This window comes from Trachinotus anak, unplaced genomic scaffold (assembly GCF_046630095.1).
Source record: "Trachinotus anak isolate AG129_WGS33_773 ecotype Australia unplaced genomic scaffold, CSIRO_AGI_Tana_v1 ptg000009l, whole genome shotgun sequence".
In the NCBI taxonomy this organism is placed as follows: domain Eukaryota; kingdom Metazoa; phylum Chordata; class Actinopteri; order Carangiformes; family Carangidae; genus Trachinotus; species Trachinotus anak.
Window position 1 is genome coordinate 19,290,472 of NW_027273860.1, and position 26,800 is coordinate 19,317,271.

A 26,800-nucleotide genomic window follows, 5' to 3' on the forward strand; every position below is an offset into this window, starting at 1 on the left:
TGATAACACGTCACACTCTGCTTCTTCATTCATATTTGTTCCCCTGTGTCTCCACTCAGACGATAAAGCACCTGCGGACGGCCGAGTTCAAACCCTTCGTGGTGTTTGTGAAGCCGCCGCCGATTGAGAGACTGAGAGAGACCAGAAAGAACGCCAGGATCATATCAGGCAAAGATGACAAGGGATCGGCCAAGCCGTTTACGGTAAGATGATGTCTAGAGAACAGAAAGTTTACTTCTCACGCAGAATCACATTGATCAACATAATAATAGTGTTTAGGGCAATTTAAACTGCTCAAAGCACCAGATGAGTCAGGTTTGATTCACTGTGCTATTCAGATTAGATTAAGTTAGATGAAAGTTTAATGAACCCTACGAGGTAATTACAGCAGAAAATAACAGGATACAGCTAATAGGGGCTACATTAAGTAGGCATTTAAATATTAAACATACAGTATAACCACAGACAGAATTTACCACAGATACAAACATGAAATACATTTATCATGAAGTTTGTATTTGAGGACGGAGCCAGTGAACACACTGAGTCTGGTGATGAGATGGTGTTATACTGTAGAAACACGTGGCTTTACACCTAACAGATTAGCAGCGCAAGAAATAACTGAAACACTATCTGGACCCTCTGTGTACATTATGTGTGTGTGAGTGATGAGGTCATCCCTTAACACACCTTCATCCCAGCCCAGCGGGGACGCACATGAAACCAATTAGACGCCATTCTGTGCTCCTGTGATGTTGACGGGTAGAGGAGCAGGGGAGGGGGTGGGTGAAGGTAGATGATGGTTTTCCCAGCCCCACCAGGTCCAGCGCTCACTTGCGTGTCTGGATCACAACAGGCAGCATTAAAGCTAAGGTCCCGGTCAGCAATACACCAGCTGCCCTGATGTGATGCCGAGGGCTGGGGGTGAGAAACCCGAGGAGAGAGGGAGGCTGAGGAAGAAAGACAGGACTGTCGAGGAGATGGAGACTGACTGACGCTGGGGGGGGGGGGGGTTTACATCCGCAGCAGGATGGGCGGAGTGTGATACCTGATGTTTTATTTATTTATGTTTTGTCTGTTTGTTTAAAGGCAACATAAGCAATGCACATTTATCATAGTTTTTTACAGTAATGTCCACTTCTCACTCACATGCTCTTCCACTGTCCGTCAGCCAAACACTGCTACAGTGTCTTGGTTTACTTAATTCACAAACCTTAAGAAAAACCTCCAGTTATCATGAAATCTTTTTAAAACTAGAGAATATGTTGCCATAACAAAAAATCCAAAAGTATTTAAACCTTTTAAATGTTACTGTTTTACTGCTACACAGGTATCTGCCTCAGGTGATCCGATCACAAGTGGTCAGCTCAGGTGTGAATGCACCCAAGACGCATTCAGGACACATTTGAGATCCGATCACTCAGACCACCTTTGGAGGTCACATGTGGCTAAATTCTTTAAGCAGTGTGAACGCAAATGCGTCCTGGGCCACATTGAAGGACCGCCTCCTCTACTGACGTCCTCTGCCACTGTCTAATTAATCCCAAAACAGTTCATAATGAACCAAAAATATTTTGCTACTTCAAATGGGTAAAACCTTATTTCAGTGTAGAGCTGTGAGCAGGGCATTGATTCACTGAACCCCTCCGTACTGCTCTCTCTCTCACTCACACACACACACACACACACACACACACACACACAGAAGCACATTTACAACGGACCCAATGGATTCACTAAAAACAACACCTCATACCTGTTCATTTGCATCTGAAGTGAGGTGAGATGTGACGCACATTTTAAAGCAGGTGTGAACTGACGTACTCAGAGCTGACCACTGATCAGATCGCTGTCAGGTCTCAACAGGGCCTTAATGTCCCAACTATTATAGATTTCTTCTCATTCTGTCAAACCCAGCTGCCTTTCACTGTGTCACCTCTTGGTTTACATCCTGCCTCCAGCTGGGTTTACCCGCTGGCTTCAATTCATTTCTATGGCAAAGCAGTAAACCCCTCACAGGGGGCATGATGGGAAACCCTGTGGTGAGAGACCTAATAAATACACTGACCAGGAAGAGACTGAAAAATGTGGCACTTAACCAGTCACACCTGAGAGCAGTCAACTGACACAGCAGGTTATTTACTACTGACGTAACACAAATAAGATGCAACTCTGACACTGATCTGTGTCCCTGAGAGTTGAAGTATCAACAGCGGTGAAAGCTACAGAAAACTGTATTTGGATTGACAGTCAGACTCGATCTGAACAGACCTGATCCACGATGCAGACAACTTGAAGAGCAGCAACACTGGCAGCAGCTTGATCTGTAACCAATGAACAAGCAGCAGCAGTCGCTAGGAGCAGCAATATGTCATTTTCCCAATCTTAGCAGTTTACACACTAAATATACTGAACACATGAGCCAAGGATATAAACCTGGACCACACCCAACGTAATTAGGTTGAAGGTAATTTCAGATCTCCATTATATCACTGTGTTACTATTACACAAACATTATTTATTATATTCTGTTTTTATTTTTTTATTTTTTATATTTTTTTAAGTTATACTGGAGAGTCAGTGTGGCTCCTCCCCCTCACACCCAGGTGCTGTAACATATAGAGTACAGCATGCAGGCAGATCACAGGTGAACACTCAGAACATCCTGTAGATATTTTACTTCACTGTCAAACTTTTAAAACCCTCATACAGACACAAAGTCGGCTTGAATTGTTCACATAGTGAAATATTATTTCCTCCAGAGAACAATGAGCTTCAGTTATCAGAAACAGGACGATTACTGACAATATGCTGCAGTTGATTTTATTGCTCACTGTCTCTTTATTAGCCTCTGCTGTTCTCTCAGGTAATACAAACACACCTCTATAAAACTGTGTGACAGGGAGGCGTATTTCAGCCAGGTAACAAACCAGGTCCTGTGCAGAGGTTCATGTACGCTGACAGCACTTAAGCCACAACAGATCTGCTATTAAAGCCTCTGCTGTTGTTGGGCGAGTCATCTCAGACGTACTCTGTCCACCGCCAGCTGTTTTTCTCTCGGAGACAGGTCTGCTTTAATGATAAAGCTGAGGAACAGTCATCTCATTGTTTCAGCAGAGCCAGGCCGACTTTAGCCTCATTGTTTGAGCTGGAGCGCATTCACAGTGGGTTTTCAAAGAGAGGAGCTGAGGAGCAACGTAGGAACAAGCAAAAACAGGCTGATGTAACACATAAAGTAGGTGATGATGTCTAGAAAATGCCACATTATGTGAAATCACCACAATCAGTTAAAACTGATTTGTAAAGATCATTTTGGTTTTCGGCACTTATTCAAATAGAGAATACAGGTGTGTTTTATTGGCATCAATAAATCAAATTTGTTGCTGAGGATGTGGTGTGTTTGTGTGTGTGTGTGTGTGTGTGTGTGTGTGTTTGTGTGTGTGTGTGTGTGGTTTTTAAAGATGATACCTGGGGCAGACACATGCTGTTTTGTGCCACTGAAGTGTTGAAAAGGTTTATAGTCCCATAAGGGGGATTTTTCCTTTTTAGACAGAATTTACAGTAAAACGGACACAGTAAAGTCACAAATCTAATAATACAATAAAGAAAACAGTGAAAATACAAGCCGTAAAAATATTATACTGTAGCACAGGAGAAATGTCAGTGGTAAAAACCAGACTGAGAGTCACTGGCCTCATGTTGTGCAATGAAATCTGCCATTTATCTGTGTTAGACCAAAGTGCTTAAACAGGCACAAGACACTACATCATTTCATGTGGAAATTAAGCAATCTAATGGCAGCGGGGAGAAATGAGTCCCCGGTGCTTTTGGCCCTCCAGAAGTGGCATCAGCTCAAACTGCCCTCTGAGGAGAGCGATCCAGCACAGATTACTGGACGCCAAAGAATATCCACTCACACCGACATGCCCAGTTTTCCATTTGCCTCTTTTACCTTCATTATATTCATATTTTGCCCTTTTTATTTCTTCCTCCATCTATTTTGCTATTATTTTTATTTAGTTTTCTGATTCTCTTTCCATCTCTCTGCCCAGCTCGCTGTCCCTTAAGCAGCTTCCTGCTGTGATTAATGTTCTTTTACCTGGAATGGCCTGACTACAGACGAGCTCAGAGACTCACTGGTGGACATGGAAAACATCGCACACACATAAAGCAGCGCACACTCCTCCAGGTTCATTCAGTTGCCAGGACAGGTCAGAGGGGTTGTCTCGCTGGCCACTGGACACAGCGGTCATCTTTAAGTCCTGGTCCAACAGTGGAAGTCCTGCAGGGGCTGCAGTCCAGATGACAGAGAATATAGTCCCACAGAGGAACAGTTTCCTCCACAAGCCAACAAACTTTCTGCCCTTCCTGAGCCTCTTGTCTTCCAGTCGTCCTCCAGGACACAGGCAGATGAAACCATCGCATGTTCCTCACAAAATGGCATGGGTGGGTTTCTGCAAGGGTTAGGGTTAGAATGCTAGACAGCCAGGCAATAAAAAAAAGGCAGACAGAGCTTTTGCTTAGTGTCACAATGAATGGGTGTTTATATTTAGCTGCGCAGCTAATCCATTATGAAGCGGAAAACCACCAGAAACATTGTGAAGGAACTCCTGGCTGGAAGGAGCGTCTCCAAAAACAGAGCCATCGAGCAGTTTTCAGCTTTAATAAGGCTGTGTTTATGTGCATACACATTGTACGCACACACTCAGCTTGATCCTGCGTGTTTGTGGGTGTGGAAGCATGTGTGTGTGTGTTTGAGTTTCTGTGCATGAATGTGCATCTGTGTGTATTTATAATTGTGTGCTTGGCAGAGGGATTCACTATAAAAACCATATCTGTCCAGAAATCTAAAGTTGAGTGTTCCCAGTAAAAGCATGAGGCTAAATCAGTGCAGCCACTTCAGCCCTGCTGCTGCGCAGAGGGCAGGAAGAGCCAGGGCCCACACAGCTGAAACCAGAAAGCCTCAGAGGGACCACCGTGGAGAGATACCTGGCCTCTTTCAGAAGACTCTATCTATGAATACAGGAGCCCCAGATCGGCAATATTTACTCCCAACCTGATAAAATATGTTACTTGGCTGTTCCTCACAGTTAGCACGTGGTTTTATTCTTTGCACTGGACGTCTGATTTGCATACTGACTCGGAAAACTCTCCATCCCCTGGAGGACCCCAGTTAAGGCCTCACTGTCAGCAAGCAGAGAATTTATGCAGGTCCCTAGTCTTGTCCTTGTCCACTTTGAAAGGATACCACACTACCTGTGCACAATAAACACAATGAGGCACCTAATGTGACCCTAACCGCAGTCATTTATTATTTCACTTACTCAAGCCTAAGGATTCTGTAAGCTACACTGTTATCCACCTATCACATATCATCAGTGAGCAGGATAATCTGTTAAACCAAGCTGATAACACACCCTGTTTAACTAATGTAAGCTTATTTACAAGAGAAAATAAAAATCCATCATGTCTAATTAAATGGTTTTTGAAAAGATTTCTCAGACTTAGTTTGCTCCTTAGTTTGAGTGGATGTTGCTAATATTGTGAAAGCAAACTAAGAAAATAAAATCTAACCATACACAAGCCATAATGTGCCATTCACCGAATATCAGGGAATAATCTGTGCTTTCATAATCAAATTTGAAGGTCCCATATTGAATAAAGAGAGAGATTTCCATGTGTTTTTTGATTATAAAGCAGGTCTAGGTTCTATATTAATACTGTGAAAGTGTCAAAACCTCAGTCCACAGAGAAATGCACACAGCCTGTATTCAGAAACTGAGCCTGAAAACAAGTCGTCAGGACTTCTGGAACTTTATGATGTCACAACAAAGCAGTCACTGCTCTCAGCCATGCTCGAGGCCCCGCCCACCTGGACCCACCACCCAACCTTGCAGGATTTGGTTTCTTTGAGTGTCTACCTGAAATCTGCTATATTTTTATTGGATCACTCAGAAAACAGTCACCGACCTGTTGTTGCTACAGCTCCAGAGACAAGCCTGAGAGAGGAGATGTAAAACTATATCGATATGGTTTTTTGGTTCTTAAAACCACAAATATATCTTCTTATAGATATCAACACTTCTAATAAAATATGAGACCTTTAACTGCAAACTAATCAGGTGTTCCTCAGTGTGGTATTCCTGAGGCAAAATTACGACTGCTTATCATTTCTTCACATCTGAATGGATCACCTGAGGTATTACCTTCTGTCTGTCTGCTGGTCTGCACTGCCAAACACACCTGTCCCTCCTCCACTGGCTGATGTCAGACTGATTCACAGTACTGTCTATTCAATGTGAGGAAACAAATCAGTTTTCATCTCAAGGCCAATCAGAGGCCTGAAAACAGAGTGAGTCATCGTTGTTAAAGACAAAACTGAGCTGCAAGTGTATTTTGATTTTTGTCAAGTCATGTGATTCATGACTCCAATCTAACCCCATCTTCTGCCCATTCAGGCACAAAAAAGATCATTTCCAGCTTTGAGAAATGTTTGCACACCTAGAACTCACTTTGGGTTCAGGGGGCCTGAGAGTGAAACAGCACAGTCCGCAAGCTGTCATCTCCCCATCATACATATAAATTCCAGACCAGCAGTAATGTGTGTTTTACATGTCTGTCTTCTGTAAATTATGGTTATGTTTTTTTCCTCTGCTTATTTTGAGGATATTTTATTTTCTTTGTGAATTGGATAACTGTGTGTATTCTGTGGAGGAAATGATGAAAATTCCTTGAGGTCAGGTGGTTGTATGTGGAGGTTTCAGTGCGTGGTCAGTGCCAGGGTTCATGTGTGGGTACCATGTCCCTGGGAGGTTATAACGGGCTCTGTGCGGGCCACTTTATGTTTATTTGCGTGTTCAAGGCCGTGTAATTTGTGTTTACAGTATATGAATTATCTCTCCTCTTGTTTACTGTGGCTGGTGCTTTTCTCTTTGCAGCAGATGAACAGCCTGAAATGAACAGCTTTTCATGGTTTGTGCAAATATATCTCCTTTTTTTATCGTTTTCACCTCCATCCTGTTCTCTCCTCTCTGTTCTCACATGCCCTGCAGGAGGAGGACTTTCAGGAGATGGTGAGCAACGCCCAGGGGATGGAGACCCAGTACGGTCATCTGTTTGAGAAGGTCATAGTGAACGATGACCTCTCGGCCGCCTTCAGCGAGCTGCGGTTGGCGCTAAAGAAAATCGAGATGGAAACTCACTGGGTTCCAGTCAGTTGGACTCACTCCTGAGACAGACACTTACTGTAAAAGGAGAAAAGGGAAGGGCTTTGACAAAAATATGCAGGTTTTTATCTTTTTTATATCTGCTGCGGCTGGTGTTGAGGGGAAGTGGGGGGGGGGGGGGGGGGGGTGAAGGGGTGAAGGGGAATAAAACAAGACAGCGCCAGACTGCTGTGTCGCCATACCTGAGGTGCACAGAGCTAAAAATAAGCCTCTGCCTGAGATCAGGTTGGATTTAGACCTTGGCTGCAGTCTGGATGTGAATCTCCAGGTCTGACCAGATCTGACAGGGTTGAGGCTAAGGGCCTCCGTCCAGAATATGGGTCTTTGGACACTGGACTGGGTCTCAGTCTGGGTCATACAAACATGGCCGCGAGCTGGAGCATTTTGGTCCAAAACCAGAATGTGGAACGAGCCTGCACCGTCATAGTGCCAGCAGTCCTGCCAGCACATGAGCAACCCTGCCAACCAGGACCCCGTCTTTATGGTGTTTGTAACATTAGACCATTAAAAACCAAAGGGATTGACATATTTCTTCTTGGTGGACGACTACATGTATATGTCTGCGAGAGAAAACAACCTCTGAGGGGAAAAATGAGAGGAAAGAAAACATACTCGCCATCTGTCTTACAATATTTCTGTGCTTCTAAAATGCTTCCATGACTGTTGCTCCAAACAAAACATTGTCAGGTACACTCTCAAGTAAGGGCAGTAAGTGTAATTTTATTTAAGAGAAATTAATATATTTTCTATTATCTTCCAGTTGTTTTTCTTGCATACCTTTTTATATACATATCTTGACTTTTAGAGAAACTTGTTCTTAACTGTCGCCTCCTCTCTGACAGCTTTTTACACTAGAGGCATCTCTTCTTTCACTCAAGTGTTTTGATTTCATCACCCTAGTCTAGTTTTCCCCCTACAAAGCACATAAAGAGCTGTTTTATTTAGGTGTTATATATTTCCATTTAGGAGCATTTTGAAAAGCCACTCTTCATATGAAGGTGCCCAGCATAACAGCTTTGCCATTTAAAGTCCCAGAACTGGACACTCTTGGCTGTCTGCTAGAAGAAAATGTTCACAATTCTGTTTTATTAGGGTGGAGGCTTTATTTTTATTCACATAAAAGTGGCTTCAGCACGGCTGCTAATAGCGGGTCCATAGCGCACATCCAGGATTTTAATTTAGAGAAATTCTAAGTAGCAGTTCCTGACTTTATGAGTATTAGATGTTTATTGTTAATTTGAGTCTCCCATTCCCAGTTTAATTTACTGATTTACTGATTTTAACTTAGTACTTTTCTTTTTTAAGCTTCTATCATAGCTATACAAAACTTCTTCGGAGACTGATTTTAAAAGCAGCTGTTCATTCATTAATCATGGCTCAATTATCATCATTAACATCTTTGCTGCTAATGTAGAAAAAAAAATGAGTTATTTTACAGATTAAAAGCACGTTTTGGAAGTACATTTCCATAGATACATACAAATATGGAGCTGTAGAGCTATGTGGTGCCTAGCTTAGCTTAGCGTGACTGCCAACAGCGGGAAACAGCTAACCTGGCTCTTCAAAGTTCAAACGTTCGCCCGCTAGGGTTTCTCAAGTCATGATTTTTTATGAACTTGTTTGTGTTTATGAACAATATATATGTTTATTTGCAGTTTTAGCATATTTGTGAATTGCTTTGAGTCTTTATACTAAGCTAAGCTATTTACCTCCTGGCTCTAGCTCCATACTTATCATACAAGTATAAGAAAGAATATCAGCAAATTTCCCTCAATGTCAAACTATTCCCGTCAATAAACAGTTTTTTACTTTGGAAAAATTACTACTATACTGGCTTTCACCACCAATTATATTTATATATTTGATTTCTGTCCATTTTGAAAAAGGGTAATATGAGTGTTGATGTTCAGATAACACACATTTTGATTTGATCCCTCGCCCTGATTTGTAGCTCCTTGTTTTTCTTGTTGGGTTTCTTGTTTTGTTTTTTTGTTTTGTTTTGTCATTTTTTACTTGTGCATCTCTTCACATGTGACCCCTCTGCCATCTGTTTTATTGATCCAAATCATATGTGTACAGTCTCCAGAAAATATTTTTAATTTGTTGCTGTAAATGAAATGCTGTTTATGAATTGACATTATTCTTGATAACTACTACATTTTATATTAAAGGAGATTCGACTAAACCAAGGTGTTCATTTAATTCATGTCTTTAACTGAGAGCAGTCAACAATGATGTGTGAGATGGAACAGGATGAGAAAACAGAATTTCTGGGACTCAAGTGCCATTCACATCTATCTTTGTTCAGTTTTTGAGAACAATATTCCAGCAACATCTCTCAGCTGCTCCACAGACGCTCACTCCAAAGTGCACAGTTGTGTAAACAGAGCCGACAACTTTCATCTCGTAAATGACAGCACTAGAGAGAAGTAAATATCAGTGGCAGGCTGTTTTTCTCACCTATGAGCCATTACAGCTGAATTTGGTTTTGATAGTATCAGAGCTACTGAGAGCTCTACAGTGCAATAGGGAATGAAGTGCAATGAATTAATGAGTGTCAAGTTGTTATTTGGCTTCCAAGTGGCTCAGCTGGCCTGTGTCTCTACAGTCTGACCTGTCAAAATAAAGTCAGAAAAACAACTCTTAAAATTATAGTCTTGGAAAAAAACTATAAATCCATTACTGCATATTTTCAAACAACTTGTGTGTGTGTGTCCCTGTGTATTCCTGTAATTGTATTCAAACACTCCTTTTTCTTGCCATGTTTCCAATTTAACACATTTTAAAGTAATTTCTTAAACCAAAAGAAAATGCAGAGTAATATGGGTTTCAATGCATTTGTGACCTGGACATCCAGATGGAGTACAAGCTCCTAAAATAGATTTGCTGGCTCAAAATGGGCCTGAATGCAGTGACTGCTAAAACCACCAGAACAGTGCAGCCCAATTAAATCCCAGTGTCCTGCTACAGCTGTGTGCCAAATTACTAACTCAGATGTCACTGGACCTTTGAAAACAGTAGTTCTGTGAACAGGATGGGTCCGCTGGGGTGATAAACGTGGCTCTTTCAAGACGCCCAGCCTCCAACCAGCACCCACCAGAGGATTCGGCAGGCTCCACTTGATGACGTTCCAAAAAAAAAAAAAAACATTCAAATCAGGTCGCTAACCTTCACATTTCCTCTTATGCACAGTGCTCACTTTGATGGCTGTGTGGAGCAGTGGAAGGAGGGTTTACAGCCAAGGCGGATGCAGTGAGGTTGGAGGAGGAGGTGGTGGAGAAGGTCAGGGGGAGGTAATGGCACTCACTCAGGCTAAAGGGAGGAACCATCTATTCCATGTCTTTGTCTCGCTCTGTCTTTCTGCCTAATTAGGATAACAGAGTAAAGAGGGGAGACTCAAAAGCTGCCAGCTTTACATACAGGAACACTGCACTGGCCCACTGTGCCCTCTGAGCTAAGGCAGGCTGAGCAAGTGAGCGAGCGAGGTTTTCCCCTTCCAGAAGCCATGAAGCTCAATGGTCCATGTTTAACACAAGACAAACGCCACCCTGCATTGTCCAAGGGAGTTCAGTGTTGAAGGGGGTGCTTGGACAGCAACATACTGTAGGCTCTAAGTGAGTGTCAATCGACCCCATTTCCTCTCACACTGTAATACAAAAGGTAGACCAGGACCTCGTCTCTCAAGGGTAAAGGTGTCCTCATCTCAGACTTGAAGGAGTCTTCCCTCTGTGGTCTTGTTTCCATTACACTCAAGGTCATGTCTTTACTAACCTACTTTCTCATCCACTGTAGCATTTTCCTTGAAGTTTTTCCTTGCTTTCTTCATTGGACTGTCTGACTTGAGGTGTCAAAGGTGTTGAGCTGTTGTTTTGATAGCACTCCAGTTGCCCTACAAGAGCGAGATACTCCCACGATCTTTTCCGTAACAAACGACCAGCGCCTGATGCGGCGTCACTGAACGTAGTGACGGACATGCTGTTTTGCTTCTCGGGGTTCTTGACATATCATCACCCTGCGCCTTCAGGAGCCCACGCTGCTGTCAGAGCACTGAGAGTGTTGCATCAACCCGATTGCTGTGCTTATTTTGCTTTTAACTGAGGAGGACAGAAACGTGTTCACAGATTAGGTTTCCCCTGACATGGAGAACAAACGGCCAAGGATCAAACACATATGCAAAGGTACTTTGGATGACTAATAATGTAATATTGAAAAATACTGTCTGTGTAGCTTTGTGTTAGTATATATGATGAAGAACCAGCAGAAAATGGCATTGCCCTACAATAAATAGTAGCAAAGAAAGAGACACTTTAATAAATCTTCATATAATTCCATAAAAGTCTGGCTGCAGCCCCTGACTGATTTAAGATAACAAATCTCCGTCATCCCTTGAGGAGCAAGCTGCCATGTGAGTAAAGGCCAGGCGATGGCTTCCCCAGCTCCATCAGGAACGCTGGCGTTGACCAAATCAAAGACTTGCTCTCCGTCTTATTCCCCTTTTTGGTCTGACGATTATAATCGTTTAACAGGACGCGTTAGGAATCTGAGGATTTATAGTAAGTAAGGTTCAGCTTTTATCTCAGATCCCAAAGATTAATGCTGCCCCTGTTGCACTGCAGTAAGGACTCATGAATTGCTCTCTTTCTTGCCCTTGTGATGTATTTATTTTTACATCCATAAATCCATGCATTAAGTGGACCCATTGTCTAGCAAATCAGGGCCAGAGCCAGACAAGAAGGGCAGAGGTGGGAGGAGAAGTGGGCTGAGCATATGAACAGGGGGGATTAAGCTGTGGAAAAGTCAGGAAGCCTGTCCTGTCCCAGGCCCAACGACATGTCATGCAATGTCCCCCGACACTTTTCGGAAACCATTAAAGCTAAATGTCTGTGTCTTGCATTACGATATACGCTGCAATCATTTTGATTTACTATGTTAAAATTACAGCGTCAGAGCCAATATCCTGAACGGGGCTCAACGTGATAAGTCCTGCCTTTGTAACATGACAAATTGTACATCATGAACGTCAGGAGTGGACACGCAGGGTAAGGAGGAGGGGGGCCTGGACTCCTGCTGAGATTTCTCACATTTTACTTGAATGAGCCTTTCTTTTGGAGTCTCTCGCTTCTCTTTCTCCAGCATTCCTCTACCCTGCTTTTGCCCAGCCTTTCATGTGGTGACTCAGTCCATCACAGTGGCTTTACCGTAGGAGCCAGCCAGTGATGCCGCTCTGTTTTCCTCATCCTGGGGTAAATGCCCTTGACCATAGGGAGACTATACTGTAGACTAATGGGGCTTCAGGCCAGGAGCTTCCGCCCACCCTGTCTCCTTGGCCTAATTAGCCTCACCATTACCTCATGTCTGTAAGCAAAGGGTCTTCAGGGCATGTTACCTTGAGCTGTATTTCTCGATCACAGGACTTTAGGAACTGGATGGTGGGGAGTGAGACGTTAATAGGGGATGCCCTTTGTTCCTCCTCCTGAGAACACCTTTTCACGCTGATGAGAATATGTGGAAATCATAACAGCGTGCTCAGTCAAAAAGTCGTCGCACAGTTGGTCATTAATGCAGGGTGGCGTATTTATACACTGTCTGCCGGGGCTGCGCAGGTCAACTCAGCTCTGTGTGTACATTTGTAAATTAGTCCAAGGGGTAAAAGTTCATCTGGAGGGTCCTGTGCACTGAAAATTCCTCTGACACATGTGGAGCTAAAGCAGGGTACAGGGGCCGAGGCTGCACAAAGGCACTGACTATGTTAGAGGAGTATGGAGCTGTCCACCTGTATTTTCTTAAACTTTCGCTGCGGCCTTCCCCTGAGCCTTGTTGGCCTCTATTGAAGCAGTTTTAATTACGCAGACTCTGAACTGTCATCCTTAAAGCTAGAGCACTCTGGAGGTCAGGACCTTCCTCATGTGTGCTACAAATTAGTCTCAAAACTGCCATGATTTCCCCTAGTTAGGGGTGAGTGAGTACTGGAGAAAGGCAAAACATATCACCTGCATTCCAAATGTGTCTGTTTTCATTGCATTGAAGCATTCTTTTAATAGTCTGTATTGTCCTGATACGTTTCCAGCAGCGCTGTCAGTTGAACAAGTTCATGCAACTTTGTAAAATCCAATACATGCAAATGTAAGTAGCAAAACAGTGTTTCTCCACCTTCCAACCATACACCACTCAAATGGAATGTAGCAGTACATCCAGCTGGGGTATGAGAGCCCAGCAGCAGTAGCCATGCTGACCTGGTGTAATGACGGTAAGTGGATTACAAGGAGGCCCTGGTCACTGGTCATTAATATTAAGTCCACTAGAGTTACCTCCATGTGGCAGCAGCTACACCACAGGGACGGAGCCCAGACCTCCAAGATACGTCAGCAGCTCATTGCTCTGCGTCGGGACTCAGATGAGCTGAAGCTGAGAAGGGCCTTGGAAAGACCAAGAGATGAGTGAAGGCAGTTTATGTTTTTGGCTGAATGATTGATTGAGGCCATAATCTCACCACTGTCAGCTTTATATTTTATAAGATTAGTGGCACATTTATGTTTTACTGTCTGAAAAACATCTAATGTAACAGGGCAGTATTTACAGAAAACATGGCCTCTACATATATTTTGTTGCATCCAGGTTTCATTTTTACAGTGATCAAGTAATAGCAATGTGCTGTTTCATTTTCAGCAAACCTTAAGATTTGTATGAGGCACCCACAGAATAAAAAGATAAAAAATATTATTTATAAGAAAAATTGAACAGAAACATCCCCAGTAAGGCTCGGTGCCTCCAGCCTTTAAAACAACATGTTATTGTGAAATCAAAGGAATTGGAGTGGATTCACTCACAGGGGCAAAGTAATGTCACCAGGATCTTTCATGTCAAGTTCGACTTTGGTGAACTTTTACATGTAATGTAGCTCACTGGCTTTTCTTTAACCCTCATTTGTTGGTGTCTGAGCAGTTTATAGACAGTTATGTAACAGAAGCTAACTTTATGAGCTTGTTAACCAACAGTGAGCATGTTAGATAACCCAGAGAGGTGTTACGACCACAACTGTGACTGGACAGTGTTAGCCTGTTAGCAGTTCACTAGTGTGTGAGCTCGCCAGCTACAGCAGTTCACCAGCTAGCTCTCTGAGCAATCACTACATCACCAAGCTTCTAGCGCCGCCTTTTTCCACAAGGACATGCAGATTCTCTTTGCTGTGCCACTGTCTGGTGTGACTGGGCCTTTACATGCTGTGGCTCTAAATTTAAAACCTGGACAAATATAACTAAAGTACATGTGAAATGTGAAAAAGACTTATTGTGACATACTGTGACTGCTCTGAGGCCTCCACCGTTCGATAGCTAAGATGCATGTACAGCAGATCACCCTTGGAGAAACCTTGTGATGGCCAATGTCCCAGGAGGGATGCAGTGGTTTAGTATGTAGATCAATCATCTCTACGTTATCTGATGCTAATGCCCATTAGTGATATAGATCTATAGTTTTTAAGATTTATTCTATATTTAATATCTGGTCCTTTGTGCAGGTGTGCAGTCGTTATGGCTTTAGCACAATAGTCTTGATTGCCAAATATGAAATACATATGTGGTCTTGACGGCTAAGAAGACATGTGAGCTAATAGGAGGAAAATGTTCGATTCCCTGTAGAACTGTGAAGACATAAGTTTGATTTCATGTACTGTGGTTCCACAAGGACACATCATCACATTATGAATCTCTGCTTATAAGAAAACAGAGGCACGCTTAACGAGCTGAGTAACAAGCGCTCCTATATGAAGCCCTAGAGGTTGATAGAATGTATATCCTTCCACCAATGCATGTTCCCACTGCGCGCAAAGACCTTGTAGCAGACATGTAGACTTCACGTTGTTATTGCTGTGTACTGGGGAACACGGTGACATGTTAGGAGCTCTTGGCACGTCTGTATCAACACCGCGAGCCACTGACAGGGGCTCGACCCTGATCATGACAATCACAGATGTATCGCTCAGCTTGTTCCCAGACCCTAAAAGTCTAGTCAAGGCCTGGCCCCTGAACCTACATGCTCCACACAGCATGCTTTGACACATTGTCATCCTTTTTTCAGATGGCGTGGTATGAGGAAAAGCACAGGGTGCTGGCATATACTCTCCCTGGATGCTGTTTGTGTTTCTAATCAGGAACTCATCCAGCCTTGATGACCTGCCTGCCCACCTGGGAGGTATGAGGGAAGCTCACGTGATAAAAAACAAACAAAATCAAGGCGGAAAGAATTAAAAGGGGAGTAAGACTCTCTTCTCAGCAAAGGAAGAATAACAAGAAGCAATGTGACTTTGTAATGGGTCACGTCCCTTTATGAGGTGATGTAATTTCCTAATAAAGAGCCATAGGTCCGGTGAGGATGCCAGTATATTATGTGTTGAGCAGACAGGAGACTGAGCTACCAGGTCTTGTCCGGGCCGGAGTTGGTGGACAGAGGACAGATCTGTGAAAAGGTCTGTTCCACACAACACGTTAAACAGTTGAAGCAGTCGTGACTCACATGACAGAAACCATGTGGCAGGGCCCTAAGACAAACAAACCATGAAGCGGTTCACCTTTGCCAACTAATAACAGTTAGTTTTACACGCAAGTGTGACGGCTTTCAGAGCTCTGAGGCGTTTTTGAGGAAATGCAGCATGAGGTCAAAAAAACAAATGACAAGTGAAAGGGACATCTGACAAGAAAAGGTGTCAGGAAAAGAAAGAGATGCTTAGGGCCTTGTTAGTCAAAGGTGGGAAAGCAGTAGGGAGTTCTTCCCAGCAGTCAGCCGGAGCCTGTGTGCCATGTGTTAGCAGGTGTTGATGGCGGGGAGTGGTGCTGCAGCAGCTTTGGGAGCAGTTGAGATTTTGGCTTTGGACAACAGGCCCTATAATGAGTGATGCACCACAGGGGCTGGTGTACAGCCAGCCAGAAGTTGAGAGAATGAAGCGCCCCTTTAACTGAAGCCATCTGAAAAGAGGAAATGCCCACGGTCCAAAGTCTGGCTGCCTGGCACTCTGACCGCTCCACAGCTCCCCAGAGAGGCCCCCGCCGCGAGGCTGGACCCAGCCCCCCAGTCTGTGCAGTGGTGCAGCAGCAGCGCTCACACGCAGGCCGCAGACAGGCTGATTAGTCCTCTGAGCTTTGTGATTAGACTACATTGTTAGCGTTGGAACAGTGCAGACATTGACTGCCTTGTCTTGGCTTGTTGAAAACTTGTAGAGAAACATATTATATTTCCAAAATTCTTTAGCTTCAAAGTGGCTAGTGAGATACTCCCCAAGTGCAGCAGGCCTTTTCTTTGAGAAAGGCTACTGTTTGGGAACAATGGGCAAGTGATAGCGATCACCTGACGCTCAAGCTTCCTCTGCAGCGACTCCCCCAGGCTGTTGCTAAACGCTTGAAAGGAGCCGTGTCAGCCAAAATGCTGAGTTATAGAGGGCTTTTAATGGCCCTAAAAATATGGTGTCATGCATATATAGCGCTAAAATAGCTTAGCGTACATTTTTATTAATATTACCTAAACATTTTCTACTGACACTACTGGCAACAACTTGAGAAAACAAAATACATGTAACTAAATGTTGTTATCTTGCCTCTGTGATCAGCAACATCATGGCAAGAGCTCAAACTGAGTATGTGGACTTGCATCAGTCTATATTTAACTCTATTTTAGTGTTTAATGAATTTCCCCATTTGCCAGCACATTTTCTGTTTCCTTGTAAAACATTCTTCATGTACAGTAACATGGTCAGCTCCACAGAACAATAATGACATGATATTTTATGTTTATGATTGGTTATCTTTCCATAAATGCCTCGTGGATGAAACAGACTACTGAAAGCCATCATTCGTGTGTAATGACACTCAGGCCACCCTGGCAGCCAGCTGATGCTGATCTCACTGCATACCTGCGCTCCTGCTGCGGCTGCCTGTTAAAACTCAGTATGGACTTGGCGGCACGTCAGGAAAAGGCAGAGTGACGGTCATGCATGTTGTGGAATTCAGGACAGTGCAGCTCAACTTCAGACAGGTTTTACAACATTTACCAAGACTAAACATCTACACTCCGCTCAAACTGGTTATTAAAGGTTGTGGGTTTGTGATGTATAATGCTGGGACCACTTTATGCACTACAGAGTGAATACAGACACAGGGAACAGTTCTTGTTCTTTATATAGGATTAGATGGTTGGTAGCAGTTCAGATACATTTTCACCATGACACTCCAACATATGCTTAGATGAAGAATGATCCAATGAGTGAATGAACTGAACTGAGAATGGTTCATTGTAATGTATCATGTAATAAAGGAAAATACCAGGCTTTATTACTCTCGCAATACCCAATAATTCCTAGGTAAACAGAAATAGCTAATAGAATTACTTGGTTAGCAGTCCACATAGACATGTAACATGCACTATAACACTACAATTTGGCTCAACAAAATAACACACATTAGCAATAACTGAAAACGCAAAGGAGTTAAGGCCTCCTAGTAGAACCTAATGTGGACTCTCTCTAGAGATGACAGGAAGCAGCGCAGCCGCATCACCATTGGTTACTACAGTGCAACTGTAGTGTATCAGGTGGAGACTATAGGCTACTGTTTACTGTACTTCCACAAACTGGAGAACAAGTACAAAAACGCCGGTAAGAGTGGTTCTATAACTGTCTATGAATAACATTTCTTTAGATCATGTCTTTATTACAGAGCAAAAATATGTATTTGCAGTGTAAATACCACCATCACTACTATTATACTAAACGATTGCTAATGTTAATGCCAATACAAAAAGGGGGAGAAATGAGAATTAAAGTTTAAAGTCACTTCAGCTGGGTTGCTTAACAAAAGGATAACCAATCTGTAAAGAGAAGTGACAGAGGTGAACGGTTCTGTGCTAAAAATAAATTATGTGATGGACAACAGTGTTGTCTCCGGGCAGAGTTTCCTCTAAATTATATTAGTCTGTTCACAGGGAAGTCTTTTTCTTTTCATGCCTTTCACGAGGATGTCTCATTATTTCCAAGGAGCAGTATTCCTCTCTGGGTCTCTCTCTGATTGGCCTGACTGCGCCAGCGCTGGAGCTGCGCCAACGTAAAGGTCTGAAGCAGCACCCTGCTCTGATGATGGGAGGACAGAGGACCAACCTTCTCTCTCATTCATCTCTCACTGCACTTAACAAGTCGCCCTCTCTGTCTGTTCTCACTCTCTCTTCCCTTCCCCACCTTTTCCATTACCATCTTCCACTCAGTATCTATCTTCATCTCAGTTCACTCATTTCATCCACGTGTTCCTCTTCACCTCCTTTCCAGTAACAGGCCTACTACTCACTCTTCTCCCCTCCCTCCTTCTCTTTTTATTACCTCTAGCCTTGCCCGCTCTCTTCTCTCCTGTTCTCAGCTGCTACCTCAGCTCTCCCGTCATCCTGACACAGGGCAGGGAAGGAACAAAGGGCCCCTGATGTCTTCCTGGAGACGTTATAAAGTAAAAGTCAAATTGTGTTAGAGCTCCCCGGGTGTTAGCGAGTGAGGCAGTGCCAAATGTGGACGGCCTCTCAGACCGCACTTTCAAAATAATAATTACACTGTAAGAGATGAAGCGAGGGAGACAGAGGAGCAAGGAGGTGAAGGGAGGAGGAAAGAAAGAGAGGGAAGATCTGTGTTTTTATTTAAGTGTGCTGAAAGTCTTGAAAGAGGAGAACCAGCTGCTATCTCCGGGCGAGGAGAAGGGGGAGCGGAGGCAAAGCAATCAGTCTAGCAGAACGGATTGTGCCAGCTCAAGGGTATTTAGAGGTACCTTTATCTGGTCAAGGTGGGGTCAAGATATCCTCACATGAACTAAAGGCAGCTTTCACTTTTGCTTTTTTAAGTCATTTTGGGGGCATTTGACAGCAGAGAGTTGACTGAAAAGTGAGGGAAGAGAGGAGGACACATCCCTCTGTCCGTCCGTCTGCCCATCTGGCCATTATTCAACGCTGTAACTCAGGAACAAAAGGTTAAACTGTGACTATAGTTCATATTTGGTCAGAACTGAACTGTGACACTAATCATGGCTGCCTTCCGTGACACTGTGGTGACTGTACAGATTGTTTGTGCTGCTGGGTTAAAGATGTGTGTGGAGCATATATGAGTCTGGATGGTGGAGTCATACAACTGTGAGGCAGTAAATCTAGTCGTGTCGTAGACTGAATTTTTGGGTATTGAGTGTAGGCTGGGGGGCAAAGATGGATTCACATAAAGAGGATTCACAGGTGAGTACATCGCTGTGAACTGAGGTAAGTACATTGTGGCACCTTGAACAGTCATCAGTGTTGTGTCTCTCAGCAGCCTGCTTGTGTGTGTGAAAAAACATTTCACATAAATAAGAACAAATAAAACATTTTATTAGTACATTAGTACATTTTAATGTAGTTTTGTTTTACTTAATTGTAATAAAACACTTTCATCTCTGTTGAATTTTAAATATCAACCTGATTTCCTCCTCTTCCAGTTTCGAACATTTAGTTTCACAAATACAATTATTTCACTATTAAAGTAAGTCTCTGCCTGTAAATCAGTGACTCTGTGCGTCTTGTCTACCAGTGACCTTATAGTTATTGATGTTTGCTGTTGCGAACTTCCTACTTGTACATTATTTCCTGGAATTTCCTAAGTGATTGTTCTCATCTTCCCCACAAAGATATCTACTTTTATCTTCCTTCATCACACTGCTTGACTGAACAAAAGACCGACATCACAGTAGGTCACAGTGTTTGATGTAGTTTCTCATCTTCTGAGAAACTCCATTTTAATAACATGTCAGTCAGTTGATCTCTAGTAAATTCTCTGCTCTGTTCCTCTCAGAGTGGAGCCAGTAGTAGCTGCCTAGGTGCTGATAGAGATTCAGCGAATCATTACCTAAGAACTTTGGCACGGGGTGTTTGCTTGACAAGACATGAAGCTGTAACCAGCTACTTGGCATTAAGTCTTTCACATTTAGCCAGTTTGTGGAAAATCTCTCCTCTCACTAGAAAACTCTGCCACAAAAAGGCCTTGGCACTGGCCAACGCAGGGGTCAAATGGAAATGTTAACACTGTGAACTGAGCTCACCAGCCTGCCTGACTTTATATAAAACATGTGATATCAAGTGTACAGTTAGGTAATTGAAGGATTACATGGTGCTTGTTAAAACACACAGCAGGCTAGACAGCAAAACCACTGGTAAATGTTAATATTAATAATAACTGTTATATCCAATACAGATTTATCTGCAGCAGTCTGCTCATGACATCCATGCTGTTAACATGGCTGCATGTTTGTTTTTCTATTTTTATATTAAATGACAACCTTCAGATTTTAAGAAAAACACTGTATGCACATCAGGACAGTTGCAGGGGCTGGGAATATTCAAATTTATGGTGATGTGATTTTCTCAAAGATATGTTTTGTGGTCTCCAGCTCTCCTGGAGATACATAAAAGCTCTTGTAAAGCGCTTCGGTGATTTTGCAACAGGAGCCGAGTGTTGCTTTGCAGAATTACAACCAAAGTAAACAAAATGAGTTTTAAGTCGTGTAGATATAGACTTTGTCATTGGTTTCCCCCCAAAAGCCCCATGGCCATAAATCTTATGTTACTTCTATATTTGACAAGCGTCTATCCACTCCAAAGAAAGCACTGGCACTACGCGATTGCCACTTGAAATACATACTGTACACAGTATTTGAAAACCACAATTGCAGGTTTATATTCATAAGAAGCTCAAGCAATGATATTGTTGCAAAAAATATTCTCAGCAGTATCAGGTTTTGTTTGCTGAGACTCATTTAGAACGGATTTTGATTAATTTTCATCTAGTGAACGTTATGCATCAAGTGAAATTTGACACATTTTATTGACAAAACATTGTAGCAATTTTCTTTTTTCTTTTTCTTTTTTTGGATTATTATCAAATCTGAAAAAAACCCTTTATTTTGATATGTAATGACACAAATTTATTGGTTAATGTGGAGATGATCTCCAAGCTGTGTGTGTTTGGGTGAATAAACATGTTCAGTTTTCTTTGACACTGCTGTTTATGCTTTCGTTATCGCTCCTTTTCAGTGTGAGCATGACCCTACACATTTTTCCATTGACCTCTTTAACCACAGTTCCTATTTAAGCAGCCAATAAACAAGGCAATTAAACATAACAATTCAATGATCTCACCATTGTCTGTCAGATTTTTTTTTTAAAAAAAGGAAAAACTAAGATAATAGTGAGTCAGAGTACATTGCAGAGTACCACATGTGCCATAAACTGCTCCTTGGAAGAAACTTATACGACGGGTCTGCAAGCGTCTTGTCCATCATAAGTCACCCATGCTGAATCCTGTTTAAAAGCACTTGCCCGTTATCCTCCGTGCCTAAAATCACAGAGGATTATGGGGAAGGACAGGCAGGATTCTGCAGCTTTTTACAACCAGGGGATGTGGTCACGGCCTCTTGTTAGACTCACTTTTACTATTTTCTATTTCAGAACCTCACATGGATTAGTGCGACACATCTCGCAGGTGCTCATTACAATGACCAGTGTCACCCCCTTTCCTCCCCTGCTTTAACCGCACGGCCGTGAGCCGCACTGAACTGGATTTGACATGATGCCTGTAAAAACATCAGAGCTCCATGGAGCAGGAATCCATGCCTGAATAAAATACAGGAGACACGCTCCCCAGCTCTCTCCAAACCAGGAGCGGGAACAGTAGTCTGTGTACCTCCTCATCATCACTCTTGTTCCACACGCACAACCTTTGTGTATGTTTAATCTGAGTGTTAATGGAGTGTTGTGGAGGTTGGACACACTGTGAACGGATGTAATCATGATGTCCATGTGTAAAGAAGCTTGGCCACAGGACCTTTCTGCGTGTCATCAGACTGTTTCCATGCAATTCAATCAGCGACTGAACTCATGCACTGGAGAAATAGCATGGAGAGCAGTTGTGTTTATTATGCTGTATTAGGTTTTGATCCGAGAACATCTAAGAGCGAGCAGGTGCTTCTGAGCTCGGTGCATATTTGTTTTACTTTGTAAAAGACCCAGGCTGGGGAGAGGGTCTCATTTAATCCCTTTTAACAAACAGCAATTAGGCTTGCTAATGAGACCCTGGGTTAGATGTATTAAGACCCTCGTTTATCCTGCTTTTTACTTCTCTTTTTTCCTCTTAGTCTTGAATCCTTCTTCACTACTTTTTCCTCCCAAGTTTCCTCAAACTCAGACTCACACAGATGCACACACTTTACGTCAGCTCCGTCTGAGTTCACTCACTGGTATGTCTGAGCTCCACTGCCTTCAGCCCCTCCAGCTCCAGCACCACGTTACAGATTCTCAATGCTTCTTAATTTAGACAGCTTTCCCCTTGTTCCAAATAAAATACCTGGAGGGGGAGGCAAACTCATAAATCCAGACCTCTAACAACAACAACATCCAGCATGATCTCTTGATACTACAGATGAGCTACTACTACTCTCCTTCAGGGATCTCTGGTGATTGATTTACATGCAGGCTCAGTCCAACTTACCCCAAATGGTTTAGGAGATAAAGTAGTTCCACCTGCTATGCCGCCATGCACGCCAGGCTGAAAGGGATAGGTGTCTGTGCCATTGGCACTCCTGGCAGACTGTGTTCCAAGCAAGGCTTGTACCAGAGGAAATCAGTGGTTTCACCAGCCCTGAGATATCTCTTCTCTCAGTCAGCCTTAGGACATCATAGGTGGGCAGCTGCTATACAATAAGGACACAGATTTGCTCCTTAAGATGGAAGTAGTTTAATCACATTGAATGAAAACATGTCTGAAGCCCATTTATAAATCATGTGTCTGGGAGCATGCTTGAACTCATATAACCTGCCTACTGTGAGCCTTAACATTATATTTCTGTTCCTGTTTCTTATCACTTTTGAGTCAGCATGGGTTCAATATGAACAATAAAAATACTGCAAAGAAGAATTTTCTTGGGCATTTCTTTTGTCATGAAAAGAAAAGGTTATACTAATTTAACATCTGACAGAGAGAAGAGTGTTATTGCCTATTTACCTATTCAGAGAAAAGACTTCTGTATCATTGGCTTTTCCACTTGAAAATATTTTTATTCCCCTTGCCTCTCCATGTCAAGAATAAGATACATACATACTGTACCTGCGTTGATTGATGTTAACTTTATTAACTTTGAACTGAGTGAACTCATTTGCTGTGTCTAAACAGAGAGTATCCACCCAAATAGACTGTTTTCACTACCCAATGTTTGCCTGCAGGTCAGTGCCAAACCAGCACTGAGAGAGGAAATAGGCTCTCAAATATGCGGTCACTCTAAAAGGAAGGCACACAGAGATTTTTATTATTATGACAACATTTGATTTAACATTTTAGAGTCTTTGACCATGAAAGTCACAACACCATATCCAAAGTTAGACTTCACACAGGTAGATTGCACATGCTGATAGAGCAGATCTAATTATTTTTCATTTTTTGCCAAGTAACCTTTTTAGCTCACCATTTAAAGACTGCCACCCTGCCTTTCACTGCACATACTGTGTGGATATGTGACATATTAATAATAAATAAAATAACTACTGGATATTTGTATATTAATGGCGACACACAGACTTTTTACTTTCTTTGAAATAACCTACAAGGAATTAATTTTTTTCAAAGTTTGGGTTTGGTAATTTTTGACCCAACTCGCTGCCCGTTGTGTTTGGCTGTATCATAGCAACCAAAGGGGGCGGGGGTTGCAGGGAGAGTGAGCTTGTAGTTTCCATGGACACCGTTGATAGCAAACTGTTGGTAAAAGTTTTGAAATAGTAAAGCCTCTTGAAATTCACGGTAAGTGTGTACCTCAGTTTATATTTGGCTCTAACAGATAATGGTAGAAACATACTTCATGGTAAATTAATGAGGAAAAGATGAACGGAGTTGTGAACGGGCTCCTGTTGACTAAACACTGTCAGCTCTGCTAACGGGTCTGACGTTTGAGAGCGTAAACTTCACACTGCGGATATTCAGACATCATGGATATAACATTTTATACAAAGATACAGAAAACACGGTTAAGCCCATCGATAGACACCCATCGGCGTTATAAACACACCATATTATATTCTATATTTCTTAAATTTAGGGTAAAATATATCCATCTCTTCACAACCACATGTGCTTGACAAATGTAGGTTTGAGTTTGAGTAACATGGTAGTCATGTCAGGGCCCTGAGGGCACATTTAGGACAATATATTTTATAGTTTCTAAACTTTTTAATAGCCTTTCAACCCATTTTGAAGATCCCAAATCTCTCATGACTTCAGCAGCAGTTTGTGGTACAAATATGAGTAAGACATACTTTTTATTATTATTATATTTTCACAGACTTAGAGCAAACTCTGAATTGATTTAGGTTGCATTCCACACATATTAAGCCTAACTGTATTAATTTCAATTAAAAATATGTTAGGACTGCAACTACCAACTATCAGTATGTAGTGAAAAATGCCCATCGCAGTTCCCTTAAATTCAAAAGGACATTTTCAAATTGCTTTATTTGTAAGAGAAACTGTTCAAAACCATAATATATTCAATTTACCAGCACATAAGTCAAATAAAATAGCTAATTCCCACATTTCAGCAAGTTCATTTTCTATTGATGGACTTACCTTTTAATCCTCAATTGTTTTAGCTCTAAAATATGTAAGAAAAAGTTGAATATCATGCTGAGCCTTTATACGCCACACACTGTTTAAGATAGTGTTGTTGTTAATGTTTAGTTTCAGAATATCCTCACTGGTGAAATGGGGCTATCATTGACCAAGGCAGCCCACTGGACCAGCTCTGGTACTGGCAAACTGGAGTTCACACCGATGAATGAGTCCTTGTTGAAAGAAATCCTGTGCTTTGTGGAGCAGTTCAGCTCCCAACACCCACAGGAGGCAGAGCATGTGTTTGAGGCGCCGCTCCAGTGGAGTACCACTTTAGTGGCATCTGATTTCAAAACAGACTATGACATCAGGTTAGTCTAATCATGAGGCAGGAGCTGGCTGGCCAGTGCTTTCAGTGTTATGTGCCTGCACAGGATATGCTGTCACCATGGTGTCCAAATGTATTTTACCTTTGCTATACTCAAAGCAATAGGCTATAATTAATTTGTTTTTCAGCTTCAGTAGGACTGAGAACATTCCATTTTATTTCATCAGAAAGTCTGGTCTACTTTCAGCGTGTGGTTAACTTTGTATCTTGTAGTCGTGAAGTGGAGAAGTACAAAAACAAAAATACGACTCTGATCTTCCTTCATTATGTTGGCATTCATATATGTGATTATTATATTATTATTATTAAAATAAAACAAATTATAATAGAGTAAGTAGATATAAGTTTTTTCATTGTCTTTTCTCCTCAGTGACTTAGATGTACAGTCTCATGAGAAAGACAGTGAAGGGCATCCATTGTTGCAGCTTTCCCCTCCCACTCTTAATGTACGGAGCTTCAGCCAGCTCTCTAAACTAGTTCGTCTGGCAGATGATAAGAAGCTGGAGGAGGTTCGAGCATGTCTAGAAGGTAAGCACAAGATGAGATTTGATTCTCATTTGCATCCCAAGTAGACCAGCCACAAGAATACCTTCATAACCCTCAGACTTAATTTTTTTGTCCTCTTTGTTATTGTCTACAAGCATCCGATTATGCTGCCATTGGCAATTCTTTACAGATACGTATTTACTTTAGGGACACTGCCAAAAGAGATAAGGATATACATATATATTTGTCTGTAAGAGGAATATATAATGAATCATTTTCATTGCTGGTAGATGTTTATAGAGTGGGAATGTTGGCTGAGTTTGTGAAAAGAAATGTGCGTGGAAAAAATACAGTGCATATTATTAACTCACTTCCATTTTTAGTAGCACTGACCAGCATCTGATTCTGAGGATTCAATAAGGCTAACCTCTCTTATTGTTCAGAAAATAGAGATGCTGTGGTTAAGATTCTTGGTCCCTGCTTTGGTAACATCTTGGAGAGAGAAGACGCCCACACCGATGAGCTACGTCTGGTAGACGAAGACCAAGTGAAGGACTCAGACGTCAAGGTCAAGCTTTTTCGCTTGCTCCAAAATATGGACAAACAACTCCTCAGCAAGCTTCTCGAAGAAATATCAGAGTGGGTGTTTCTCTTTTATCTCCTTCTCTCCCCCCATCCATTATATATCCTCTTTCAGTCAGATCCACTCAGATTTACTCCAACATGTGGTTGTTTCTGATTGGAACAGGCAGTGGGTTTGTAAAAGTAACCATGAATGAACAGGATGAATTGGATATTTGTTTTGTTTTGTTTTGTTTTTCTATATTTTCATTACAGGCAAGTCAGGCTTGACCCCACCGCAGTAAAGAATGACATGGAGCTGTTGAAACGGTTCTGCAGTGAAGGGGAAAAGAGGGTGTTGAAGTCGGTTCGATACACATCAGGTTTGAATTATCTCCACATTTCACTGGGTTGCAAGGAATTGCTATTAACGCAAATGCAATATATTCCAGAGCATAAAAACCTGTGTTCTGCTGCAACAAAAGACATGGAAGTCATTATATCTGT

General features: G+C 42.3%; 2 protein-coding genes across 4 annotated transcripts in view; both read left to right on the top strand.

The window, feature by feature from the left end:
• Positions 1 to 9,411, top strand: part of mpp7a (MAGUK p55 scaffold protein 7a) — a 142,676-nt gene extending 133,265 nt beyond the window's left edge. For both annotated transcript variants that reach the window (XM_071485687.1, XM_071485688.1), the window contains exons 16-17: positions 60 to 203; positions 7,053 to 9,411. In XM_071485687.1, the coding sequence (XP_071341788.1) occupies positions 60 to 203; positions 7,053 to 7,232 (324 nt within the window). In that variant the 3' untranslated portion in view covers positions 7,233 to 9,411. The remainder of the gene's footprint in view (positions 1 to 59; positions 204 to 7,052) is intronic.
• A 14,525-nt stretch (positions 9,412 to 23,936) lies between these two features.
• Positions 23,937 to 26,800, top strand: part of odad2 (outer dynein arm docking complex subunit 2) — a 39,572-nt gene continuing 36,708 nt past the window's right edge. For both annotated transcript variants that reach the window (XR_011691929.1, XM_071485689.1), the window contains exons 1-5: positions 23,937 to 24,054; positions 24,988 to 25,229; positions 25,617 to 25,774; positions 26,176 to 26,371; positions 26,570 to 26,676. Coding sequence is in view for 1 of the 2 variants with exons in the window: in XM_071485689.1 (XP_071341790.1) it covers positions 25,012 to 25,229; positions 25,617 to 25,774; positions 26,176 to 26,371; positions 26,570 to 26,676 (679 nt within the window). In the remaining variant the exon portion in view is untranslated. The remainder of the gene's footprint in view (positions 24,055 to 24,987; positions 25,230 to 25,616; positions 25,775 to 26,175; positions 26,372 to 26,569; positions 26,677 to 26,800) is intronic.